This window comes from Sceloporus undulatus, chromosome 1 (genome assembly GCF_019175285.1).
Source record: "Sceloporus undulatus isolate JIND9_A2432 ecotype Alabama chromosome 1, SceUnd_v1.1, whole genome shotgun sequence".
NCBI classification, from domain to species: domain Eukaryota; kingdom Metazoa; phylum Chordata; class Lepidosauria; order Squamata; family Phrynosomatidae; genus Sceloporus; species Sceloporus undulatus.
In genome coordinates, this window is record NC_056522.1 from 241,139,916 (window position 1) to 241,152,582 (window position 12,667).

General features: G+C 39.4%; 1 protein-coding gene across 28 annotated transcripts in view; it reads left to right on the forward strand.

Annotated features, from left to right (window-relative positions):
• Nucleotides 1-12,667, forward strand: part of CLASP1 (cytoplasmic linker associated protein 1) — a 249,181-nt gene that overhangs the window by 78,250 nt on the left and 158,264 nt on the right. For all 28 annotated transcript variants that reach the window (XM_042445044.1, XM_042445043.1, XM_042445053.1 and 25 more), the window contains 2 exons: nucleotides 3,835-3,926; nucleotides 4,049-4,124. In XM_042445044.1, the coding sequence (XP_042300978.1) occupies nucleotides 3,835-3,926; nucleotides 4,049-4,124 (168 nt within the window). The remainder of the gene's footprint in view (nucleotides 1-3,834; nucleotides 3,927-4,048; nucleotides 4,125-12,667) is intronic.

Genomic DNA, 12,667 nt, shown 5'->3' on the forward strand with positions numbered 1-12,667 from the left:
CAAGTCCCATTAAGCACCCTTATATAAAATGGAAAAATCAAGGTGTGCTATTTGGAATTTATACTTTTTCAGAATATTTTCAAACCGTGGATGCTTGAATCCTTGGATAAAAAATCCATGGATAAGGAGGGCCAACTGTAATATAAAAAGCTAATATATTTCTTTTACTTAGATAGCAAAATAAAAAGAAAAAAAATATAAATGGGAGTATGTTTAATATCCAGATATGAACAATTATTCAAATGTTTAAAGTTTCTCTCCACACTGACCACTCAGAGCCAAAAAGAAGATACAATAACAATAAAAAGAAAAATCAGACAAAATTAGATTTCATACTCCTCTCTAAATGATAATACTATACCAGAGAGAAGAAAAAAAGAGCAACGTCATCTAGCTGACATTTTTCTTGCTGTGTAGTTCTTTACACATTTCCAGTCCTTCTCTGCTTCTTCCTTAGTTTTCTCCTTCATCAAAGCGTTAAGATATCAATTTCCAAAGCCTCATCTAATTTAGCTAACCAAGCCTCCCTAATTGATATTTGGGTTCTTTCCCCCATTGCTTGGCATAAAGAATCCTTGCAATAGTGATCATATATAACACCATCCTTCTTTCTATCTCTATGTCCATCATCGAAGTCATATTTAACAAAAAAAGAAGAGGATCAGAAGGTATATCTATCTGCAATATTTCCATCATTTGAGCATGTATTTTTTTCCAATATTTTTCCGCCTCTGCACATTTCTACCACATGTGGAAATATGTGCCCTCTGATTTATCGCATTTCCAACATTAGATTTTCCCTGTGTCGTATATCATGTTAAGTCTATAGGGTGTCAGATGCCAACGATGGAACATTTTTTAAAAATCCTCTTTATAGTTTTGACATAAGATAAATTTGTTAGATTCACGGCAAGTCTTAGCCCATCTTTCTAATTTAATCTTATTTCCCACATCTTGGGCCCATTTGACCACTATATGCTTGATCATCTCTCGTTCCAAATTTTTAAAATATTTTATAATATTCAATTTTTATAATATTTTGTACTATGTCAGCAGAATTAGAATCAAGAAATCTTTACCTTATCTGACTGGAGTTGGGAAATATATCTATTGGATTTAATAATATTCCTGACACTGTAATAATGAACTCTCTTAAAATAAGTGTATTGTATCTCTTCAGAAGACCAGTGTCTTATTTGCATTCTTCTCTTAGGTTTGTAATCGTAAACTCCAAGTGAATAAAGTGCCATAGGGTTGCACTATAAATCTAAGACTGTAAGGGATATAGTGTTAGAGTTTAAGCATTAGTTGTTGTGTTATTTGATTCTGCGCCAGTTTTGCAGCAGTCTAGGAGAGGGCTATTCAGAGTGGTTGTCTCTGGAATGCTGCTGGTCCATGAAATACTGTATCAGCTGCCCACAGAGCTTCCAAGAAAGAAAGAAGCAGTTGTAGCCAATGGGCACAGACATAGTATCAGTCCTTTGCACGTTGGGGAGCAAAATTGCCACCCTCCCATCAGATAGCAGTCATCTGCAAGTGTGTCTGGTTAATGCCCAAAGAGTGAACATTTACCTAGATGAAGTAATCAGTGGGCTCCCTTTTGTAATGGCACAATAATGGATTTATATAGTGTTAATGTCTTTACCAGTGAGAGACCTTCAGTGTTTAATCTAGTATTGATTAGCAATACTGGATGAGCATAATTCTTATTTCTGTAATGTTTGTTTTGCCTTTATATGTAAAGATATGGGGTATATATATTTTTTAAAAAAATAGCAACCTTAATTTCTCCTTTTCTTTTAATGGAGGTTAAAAGATAAAAATACAAATGATAAAAACTACCACTTGAGGTTGAAAGCAACCGCTGTTGTGCATTCAGAGCAACTAGTTAAGCAGAATGAAATAGTAAAAAAAAGTAGTGGCAGTACTCTTGGGTGTAGAGGATTCAAAAATCTCCCTGCATATTGGTGTGGATGGATTAGTGTAGCACATTTATCCCATTGATACTATAGTTTACTACACGGAACAGTGTTTTTACATGGGGGTGGGTGGGTAAGGGGATCATTTAAAATTGTGGCCTGTCAGGTACCTGTATTCTCAATTGATACAGCCCAGAATTCAGTGAACTACCAGTTCATTATTGTGGATTAGACAGAGTAACTACAGTGAATATTGAATCTAATTTAAACAACCAGTCTTGAAAGGCATTTTTTAGTTCAAAGCAGTAAGTTTGGAAACATTTTGCTTGTCTTTTTGCCCATTTACAAGAAGATCCACCATTGTTTTCACTCAAGTTTCTATTTTGTAAGTACTGTACTATGTAACATCTTTCTCTTCTACATGTCCTATTATTGTCCTCAGCCACTTAAGGAGCCTGCTGTCAAGTACCAGTCAGCAATCTGCCTTATTTCGAGAGGCAACATTTTCTCTAGCACAAAACCCCACTTCTGTTTTCCACTCTATCCTGCATAACTACATGTTCTTCTAAAGCAATCAGTCATAATTCCTTATGAATGTCTCAGTCTGATTCCAAAGAAAGTAGATAGGAGATAAATGCATGGAACATTTATAGCAATTTTACATGGGTTTTCATGACCCCCCCCCCCCCAGCATATTTAGTTTAGTAACAATACGAATGAGAAACAAACATATATAATGTTCATCTGTCCCGAACATGTATGTGATGAGTGTTCAGGCCTTATTTTAGTATTTTAATTTAACATTTTTCACATTTGCACGTGTTTTTTTAAATTTCCACTAAGGACTGGCAGAAACATGGCAGAAACATGAAGCTTCATATTCTCAACTATCTTTAATATTAAGAGGAAAATCCACGGTTACTGTAAGCCCCCCCCCCTTCAGATGTTGTAGATGTTGGCCCCAGGTTGGTTGCATGCTGCAGGGGCAGGGCTAGCAACAGGAGTGGCCAGTGGATCCATGGCTGTGGCAGATGCCAAATTTCTGGTCAGCTGGAGTCCAGCACTGGCAGAACTTCTGTACCACATAGAAAAAGCGAAGTGTGGATTCACTGCCACCATAGTGGTGGATCCATCTGCCATCCATGGCTAGTGGGGTGGCTTTGCAGCTTTTTTCACCTGTGCCCTATTTCTTGCACATAATATGAAAAAGGAGTTAAAATGTCAGTGATATTAAATACATTTCTAGAACCAGCATTAGCACTGAGAATTTAAACTGGAGAACCACTGTAAAGGTTATTGTTAAATGAATTAACAAAGCCATCATCAGTAGGCTGTAAAATCCCATTAACTGGCTTTTAGGTTTGTGCCATTATGTATTTTGACTCCTGCCTGCAACGTCCTGCCCCTGCAAACATTCCTTATGAAGAACTTTTAGTCCTGCTGAGAGATAGTCATTCCCAGGTGGTAGAATTAAAATGCCTTTCTGACTGCATATTTCCTGTTCACCTGTTGCAGTTCTGGAAGCTGGACTCGCAGCATTTTAAATTTGTATTGTTTGGAAGACTGATGGAATCCTCACTCAGGGCATTATACCTATTTACCCTTTTGTCAGTCAATGGTCAGGATAAGGCTTTCTAGAGGATCAGTGTGGGAATGTGATAGGAGTGAGCCACACAAAAGCAAAATGAGAGCAGCAACCACTAACACAGTAAAAATGCTCTTTTGATGTGTGTGTGTGTGTGAGCTATTCCCACTGTTACTTATGTCTGTGTATGTGTATATGTACATTTGATTAAACCTACATACAAACACACTTTTGTTGTGGCTACAGAATATTCAAGATCAAGAAATGTAACACTGTAGCTCGTGTGGGTTTATTTTTCTATTTATATTATTTTTTGTCTCACTATGGCAGTATGTATGGGACAGGATTTTGGGAGGATTCAAACACAAGAATTTCCGGACAAGAGAAGGAATTTGCCTCTGCCTTATTGCAACGCTCAATGCGTAAGTTGGGCTTTATAGCATGTTTTGAAACTTGCATTCATATTTTTTTTAAAAAATGTGGTTAATATACTCTTTTTTTTTTGTCTCTCATCCCCCACTTTGCTTATGCCTGTCTCTCGTAGATCTGGAGCTCAGAGTTTAACACTGAGCAAGATTGTGCCACATATATGTAATTTACTTGGAGATCCAAACAGCCAGGTGAGTCTTTAATGTTTAAGTATTTTTCTTTGCAGAGGGATGATTATGGTGGGTAGAAAAGCCTTTTTAAAAAATGTTATTCCAAAGGTATGGAATAAATCTGTCTTGGAAGGTTTTTTACCTTTTGCTGAAACTTGTATGAAATTCCAGATATCAGAATGTCTCATTCATTTAACTTACAGTGTAATCATGTGTCCTCCTGTTCTTTGTGTTACAGTACCACTGTTGTATGTGCTTATATGAATGAATATCCATGCAATGTGGATGTAATGTCATACAGGTTGAGTCTCCTTTATCTGGAATTCTGAAATCCAAAATATTCTAAAACCCAAAATTGTCCACATGAGGGGCTACCCACCTTATCCCGGGAATAAATAGGCAATAAACAGCAACAGATCATTCACAGGGAAATCCTATGAATGATTTGTTGCTGATTATTGCCTGTTTATTCCCAGGATAATAACATTTTAATCGTGATGTGTGTGAAAATGTTAATCGCAATTGCTCGAGTTTCATGGGATAATCAGTGTTTAAATCCCCTTATTTTCCCAGTGCAATAAAGTCCCGAGGTACTTATGGATCAGCAAAGGCTTTAGGCATGTAATATTTTTCATCACAGTTTGATCCTGTGTGTTTTTACAGTTGCCAAATGACTTATATACTTCCCTTTTTTCCTTTCCTAGCTTTGCAGTTATACTTTTAAAAATCCAATAAAATATCTTTAAAACCTTTTCACCACAATATAACCATGCTTTTGAAGATCTCTTTGGTTTTCAACAATAATATGTGATATAGCATTGAGTCCACAGGACAAAATGGAGATATATCTCAAAACGCTCAATAGTTGGCTGTTTTATTTTATGAATTTTGCTGTGTATATATTTCTCTGGTCTTCTTCAGGAACCATATTAAATCTAACTGTGGAATCTCATTTCACTTCATTTCATTTGCTGAACAGAAAGAAATACTTGAACTAGATTCCATTTTTTCCCTGACCATCTGCTAAAATTAAAAAAACAACCTGAGTCTAGTTCACATGATTCTATTAGGTGTTCTCCAGCCTTTGTCTCCTCTGTTATAGCATGAAGGGCAGATACTTAATAAATTAAAGCAACATATGATAATGAGCATGTTAACTAAATGTAGTTACTTGGTGACTGTAAAACCATTGCTTTGCTTACAATGCCAGCTTATTTTTATAGAGGGGACAATTAAAAGTTGACGTCATCTGCTTATAAATATGAAATACAGTTTTGTTTTGTTTTTAAAAAGTCTACTGTCCAGTTAAAATATCTAAATAAAGATAGCTGTATTGATCCTTGAGGCCTCCCCTTCCCAATCAACAGTGTTGACCAGTATATTTGTTAGGACCAATTAACTTGCCACACAAGTGTGCAAGTGTTTCATTGCTCCAGAACTCATCATCAGATTTCGTGATGCAAAATGCACAGGAAGAAAGAAGAAATGGAAAATTCCCAAAGTTGGGCAGACATTATGGTTCTGGACTCTGTAGTTCAGAACCATTCTCAACATGGAGATTTGCAAATGTATGAATAAATGGTAGGTGTTACAAGATATTAGATTGTATCTGGAATAAAGAGGGAATGGCTGATCTTCCTTTCTGAAAATATAGAGGCCGTCTACAGCTTAGGTCTTTTGAGTCTTCTGACCAGATTCCTGAGTTTCTCATGCCCAACTGTTGAATTGCCTTTCCCCAAGTATGTGATGCTCCTGGCATAAAATATCGTTTCAGAAAACTAAAAAGAGTACACTAATTCCCTTCTGCTCAGTTGGACATGAGTTCACTTTGGGGCTTCCTTGACTGTACGTTTGTATCTTCTCACCATTATATGGAATAATATAGAGCAGGGATGAGCAAAGTGCAGCCAATGGACTACATACAGCCCTTGGGGTGCCCCAAACCCCTAAAATAATTTTTCCAGATGATTTTTATCCAGGCTTTGCTCTCCCAGCCACCCAGATGCTCCACATACCTTAAAAGCATTCTAGAACCTCCCCAAAATTAGCTGAAGTAGAAACCAGAAGTGACATCACTTCTTGTTTCAGTTTTGGCTGATTGGAAGAGGCAGACTGGCAAGTTTATAAATTATGTAAGTCGATTTTGGTGGGATTGAGGGGGAACAAAACATAAAATATTTCATTTTTAAGGGATCTGGGGCTTTGGTATGCAAGTGCAGCCCCTTTGGAGCCCCCCAGGGATGAAACATTCTCTCTCTTCCCTTCACAGTTGCCCATCCCTGTTTTAGAGGAACAGTTTGCTTCCTTCCAAACTTCGTGTCGTTTAGACCAATGACATATTTAATTTTCTGCCCAGTGGTGAAAGCTTCTATATAATCTGGGTTGTAACAGGAAGGAAAAGCTTTTTAAAAAAAAAGCACCGTAAGACATTTTGTGCTGCTCATGTTGAGGACCAAACTCTGCAAACATTATTGCTATCACTTGTAGAAATGGATATAGGAACGGGGGGAAGTTTTTAATTTGAATTTCTTTCTGAGACATTCTTCCACAAGGCCAGCCTTTGCTGGACAAAAACTATATGCTGCCTTTGTTTTACTTTTCTACTCTAAGGATGCTCATATGCCAGGTATGCACTATGTCAACAATCAGTCTCTGTCAGCTAATTGGCAACCCAAATAGCCCTTCATTATTTTCTCCATTTGATATTTACCTTCATTTAGCAATGATCCCATATGCTGAGTAGAATACAGGAAGTTAGTCAAAACAATTCCCATTTGAATTAACATAATGTTTAGGATTTGTTTTTATTTAATACATGCTGAATTGTGCCCACTTTTTGTGATCCAGGAGCGGTTAACTATATTATGGTGGTGTAGTTAAGGAAGCCTATCAATACCCAGAGTAAAGAAAAGTTTTAGGTGTTTTGTTTTGGGGGGGGGGGAGGGGGGGATTGCAATTCACAGAACCCCCTAAACAGTATCACCAGTTGTAGTAAAAAAAATAATATTTTTCCAGTCTCTGTCAGTTTATGCATATAAAAAGAAAAGTGAAATAGATTTGTAAGTCGTATACAGTAAAACCATTTTACAATTGTTCCTAATTTTTGTTACTGGAATTCAGTACAAATTGTGTTGAGTAAAATAGGGGAAATCCCCAGACATCATCTTCATGTTCATTTTTGGAGAAGGGCTGAGTGCCATTAGGGGGGTGCGAGCTGCACCAGGTGATACCCTCTGTGTGTGTGCGTGGGTGGGTGGGTGGGTGGGCGTGACAGCATTGCTCTCCAGACACGTGTCTTTTTGCAGAAAGGGGCTGTGACATTCACACATATCCCTTTAAAACACTGAAGAGATGGTGTGCTTGGGGTAAGGCTCAGTGGGAGGGGAAAGGAGAGGCTCTAGGTGTGTGTTTGTTTTTTTAAATAAAATTAAAAATTAAAATACTTTAAACTTTTCTTTAAAAATATCACAACTTACCATATTTTCACATTAACCATGTGAAACTATGTGCATGTATATACATTCAGGCTGTGCACATGATATTTCCATTTAAAGGTATAATTTTAATTTTGCTAGTTGTTTATGTCGCAACTATTATCATTACATTCAGTGATTTACAGGGATTATGATTTATGAGTAACATTTGTACAGAAACCATTACTAAGGATTCTGTATGGTGTGGTATCAAAGGAGATCATTGGGGGTATGACACCATGAATTGCTGCAGTGGGTGATACCAGCTCTAGTGATGCCACTGGAGAAGGGCAGATGAGAGGGAATGAATCACACACACAAAGCATCACACACGGCCCTGTGATATGCAAAATATGGGGAAAAGCCCCACCTATTACCTAGTGATATCAAGAGCCAGTATGGTGTAGTGGTTTGAGTGCTGGACTGTGACTCTGGAATCCAGAGTCCCGGCTTGGTCATGGAAACCCACTGGGTGATCTCGGGCGAGTCACACTCTCTCAGCCTCAGGGGAAGGCAATGGCAAATTTCCCCTTAACAAATCTTGCAAAGAAAATCCCATGATAGGTTCGCCTTAGAGTTGCCACAACTTGGAAATGATTCGAAGCCACACAACAACATTACCTGGTCCAGAAACTGATATGATGTAACTTCTGTTTCCTGTGTACACAATCCCCCTTCATGCTTGACTCTGTGAATACATGGATAGTCCTGTAGTGAGCCAGCAGTAGGATCCCACCCCCATTGACTGCTCTATGCCTCTCTACACACTTTTTACAATTCACGTAGAAAGAGAACGGTTATCTCTTTACCTTCCAAGCTACCTTTTGTAGTGTGTGCTGAGAAAAAGGATTTGATCCTTGCTAATGAGAAATATGTCACATAAAACCATAAGTTCATTGGAGGCTGGTGGAATGCCTAAGGCCAGTCAGAGGAGTCCAGGTTCCAGAACTTTGCCAATGGGCAGTTATGCTCTTGGACTGCGACAGTTGAAAAGGTATATGGACGGGTTATGGGGGGGGGGGAAGATGTGTAAAAGCACACTTGATCACACCCTGGGTTGCCATAATTGTCCACTAAAACCTGGGACAAAATGTAGGACAAAATCTAGATCAAACCGTAGGACAACCGCAGGACAAAACTCAGCCCAGAATGTAGGATGTTTAAGGTCCTCCATTTTTCTTAAATGTCCTACATTTGGGGCTCAGTTTTGTCCTGCAGTTGTCCTACAGTTTGGTCTAGATTTTGTCCTACATTTTGTCCCGGGTTTTAGTGGACAATTATGGCAATCCTAATCACACCTGTTGTGCTCCCTACATTCACTTCCTTGCAGGGGTGGGAGCTGTGCGGCCGTCCAAATTTGGTTGAACTGAAACTGCAACTCCTAGCCGCCCTAGCCAACACTAGATGAGGAATGCTGGGAATTGCAGTTCGGCAATTTCAGGTGAGCCGAATGATTCCTACTGCATCTGTGTAGAGCAAAGGGTGGGGAAGAAACCTTTCCAGATTAAGGGCCAAATTCAGTTTAAGAGCAGTTGTTTGTGGCTCTATTCCAGCAGATGGTGAGGTCAAAGGCAAAAGGGTGGGTCTGAAAATACCAGCATATTTTAGCTTGAAGTTCATACTACTGTTTTGTTGCGTGCATTCAAGTCATTTTTGACATGGCAACCCTATCACAGGGCTTTCTTGGCAGAATTTGTTCAGTGGCAGATTGTCCTTGTCATCCTCTGAAGTAAGAGTGTGGGATTTGCCCAAGTTCACCCATTGAGTTTCTGGGTTTCATGGCCGAGCAGGGAATCGAATCTCGGTCTCCCAGTGTCCTAGTCCAGCACTCAAACCACTACACCATGCTGGCTCTCCGTCAGTAACTAAATTTTTGGGGAGGCATTTCACCAGTTTAGAATGGGGTGGGGAGAAACCTGTATGAAAGCTGAAGATGCCATACCATATCATGAGGAAAGGGAGCATGGCCAAGTGGCAAACGCCAGAAACCCAGAAGGAGTCCCGGGTTTGGATGTTCCTTAGCCCTGCTGTAGAGTTTGGGGTCTTTGTTTTTTGGGGCCAACCAGCCAGCAGTCTTGGAACACAGTACTTGCCCTTTATGTGCTGTTGCCCTGGAGACAGAGGGAGCCTTGAGCCCAGCTGGACCAAGGGAGCAGAAAAGGAAGGATGTGACAGAACTGGTCTGAGATGGAAGAAGTAAGGAGAGGCCTCCCAAGGAAGGTTGGCAGGATGGATGAGGATTTGACTCGTGGGGGACAACAAAGGAGAGAATAGAGGAATGGTTAAATAAGTCGGTGTGTTGTGAGGATGGAGAGGCAGAGGTTAGGTCTAGAAATGGTGCTTGTTACAGTTGAACTCTTCCGTGTGTAATCTAGGAGCCTTTTTATTGTTATTTTAAGCTTATTTTCATTTGGAGCCCCCCCCCCCAAGTGTTTTCAGTAATAACCAGGATGATGATGATGATGATGATGATGACGATGATGATGATATTTCCCTCTTTTCCTCAATGTTAGTCTGTTTATAAGCATATTCACAGAGTCATTAAAGTACAGTCAGGCCCCCCCCCCCTTTTAAATCCACAGATTTAACCATCCAAGGGTTGTAAATATTTTTAAAATATATGAATTCCAATAAGCAAACTACAATTTTGCTACTTTATGTAAGAGACAGCATTTTACTATGCCACTGTATTTAATGGGACTTGATCATCCACAGATTTTGGTATCGCCAGAGGTTCCTGTAATCAGCTGATACCAAGGACCCATTGTAATACCCCTTGTTAAGACAAATGTGCCCACAATCTCATATATAAGCTTTCAGTTTACACAGAGCTCTTCCTTGAATTCACTCATTTAATTCATTCATGTAAATCATTTAAAAAGTCTAAAGTTGGAAAGTAAGGATATTAGATGTTTCAAGATCATGATTTGATGCTGAGGCTGAGATCTTATGTATATCAAGCAGGGAGCCTGTGTGCTATATTGCTAAGCATCAACCAAAGAAGGAAACCAACTTGAGGAAGATGAACAAGAAAATCCAATTTAAATCAGTTGTCCAGAACCAGACTGCTAGGTCTCTTTGTAGGATTGGTGGGGAACCTTTGTCTGTTAGATATTTTGGACTACAACTCTCATCTGTTGCTATTGACTTTGGTGACTGGGACTTCTGGTATGAACTAAAATGAGCATGGGATGGAGTGTTTCTTTCCCTATTGGATATAGTGACCCTGAAGTTATCTGAAAGATTATCAAAGTCTAAGTCTTTCCTTTAGTAGGAGTCTTTAGCTGACTTTGTAAATTGGGGTGAGGAACCTTTTGGCTTTCCAGATATTGGTCTGCAGTATCCATAATCCTTTAACATTGGCTAGACTGGGTAGGACTGATGGACACCAGTAATGTGTGGAGGACTACAAGTTGCCTATTTCTGGTGAAAATACTGCTTTCAATAGAGTTTAAATTCATACTTTGCCTATTTTACAGCAGCCGGGTGAAAAAGACCACAACAGTAACTATCTTGCAAAAAAACAACATACTTTGATTGTGAGTTCCTGCATGGCATGGAATTGGATGGCCCTTGTGGTCTCTTCCAACTCTATGATTCTGTCTTTCTGAGGAGGAATGGAGACCTGCAGTAGCCAACTATATTTTTATGCTGGTTGCAGAAGAAAAACGTCTTCCTTTGGCATTCAGCTTGATTTTTATACTGGGCTTCTCCTTTGCCAAAACATTCACTCACCTGCTTTGGAGCTCTTTTGTCATGGCCCCCAGGCTAGTGTTTAAATAACAAGTTGTTTGAAAGCTGAGAAGCTCAGAGTTTTTGTGAATGTATTCAGTGAGTGTGGCAGTAAATCATGAGGTAATCACATACCCACAGAAAAATCTGTCACCCTGCTTGTATTACAAATCTGTCACAATAGCAGACAAATTCCTTTGCGTAAGGGGATAAGAAGCAATTGTTTCTATAACTGGGCAAGATGCTTCAGTGCCTTCAATTCTCACCAATCTTAAGTCATCATTTCTGTTCCCCCACCTCTCTCTTCACCCCCATGTCATTTCCCCCAGGATTAATCAGATTTACCCATTTTATTTCATTTGCCTTGCTAGCAATAGTGAGTAATGTAGAGAAGCTGCAAAGCAATGTAGAGGAAATGACACAGGCAACACATGGATGGTGCTTGTAAGTCTGCAAAGAGGGCAGCACTGTTTGGCTTGCTCATCTTATTATCATTATCTTAGTCATTTTATTTCATCGAATCACAGAAGGGACAGCAGAGGGGAGGTTAGGTGGCTGTATTGGCTGCAAACCCCTTTCCATTTCTATAGTTTCCACTTCCCAAAGGGTTTTGGGGTCAGAATCAACTTTTTGTCTTCTCATATGGTCAGGAGTAGTCTCTGACAGCCTCTAAGATGGTCCTATTGACCATTTTAGCAACTTTTCAAATGTTCTGTGTCCCACTCACCTTTTCAAAATAGGAATTGACAAGGCAATCATTTCTTCCTTTTTAAAAAAAAGGTTTGCACTAGGGGCGGGAATTGAGCCACTCCAATGTCCCTGAATGTGGCAAAATGTCCAACAGCACCTCCAGAGACTTGAGGGATGCGACTGCTCATGTAAGGGCAAAACCCTCCCCGATGATGCAGCTGTCATTCAGTCAGTGGCTTCCAATTCTTGCCGTAATACATGTTGCTCTTTGTCTGGAATGTCTTGACCTGCATAAAGAAGAGATGTGTGAAGAGAAGTAAGAGGAGAAGCATCCATTTACTGTGGCCCATCTCATGTATAACACAAAGGCAGCATTTAGCACTACCCATACAAATTAAACGAGTGTGAGTGAAGTTTTATGCTCACACACTTCTCCTTCCCTCCCTTAAAGATGCAAAACAATCTGGATTCTGAAGTTGATTTGCTTTGAAATTTACCAGTTTGGGATGATAAGTTTGGGAAGTGACAAGAGCCACTGTTTGAAGTATAATTACAAGCCAGCTTCTTAATTTGGTTTGGTGGCAGCCTGTTCCCTAACTGGATCATGGATATATGCAAGAGGGGATGTGATTGTCAGCGACTCAAGTGGAAGAGTCCACAGTGTAGGTT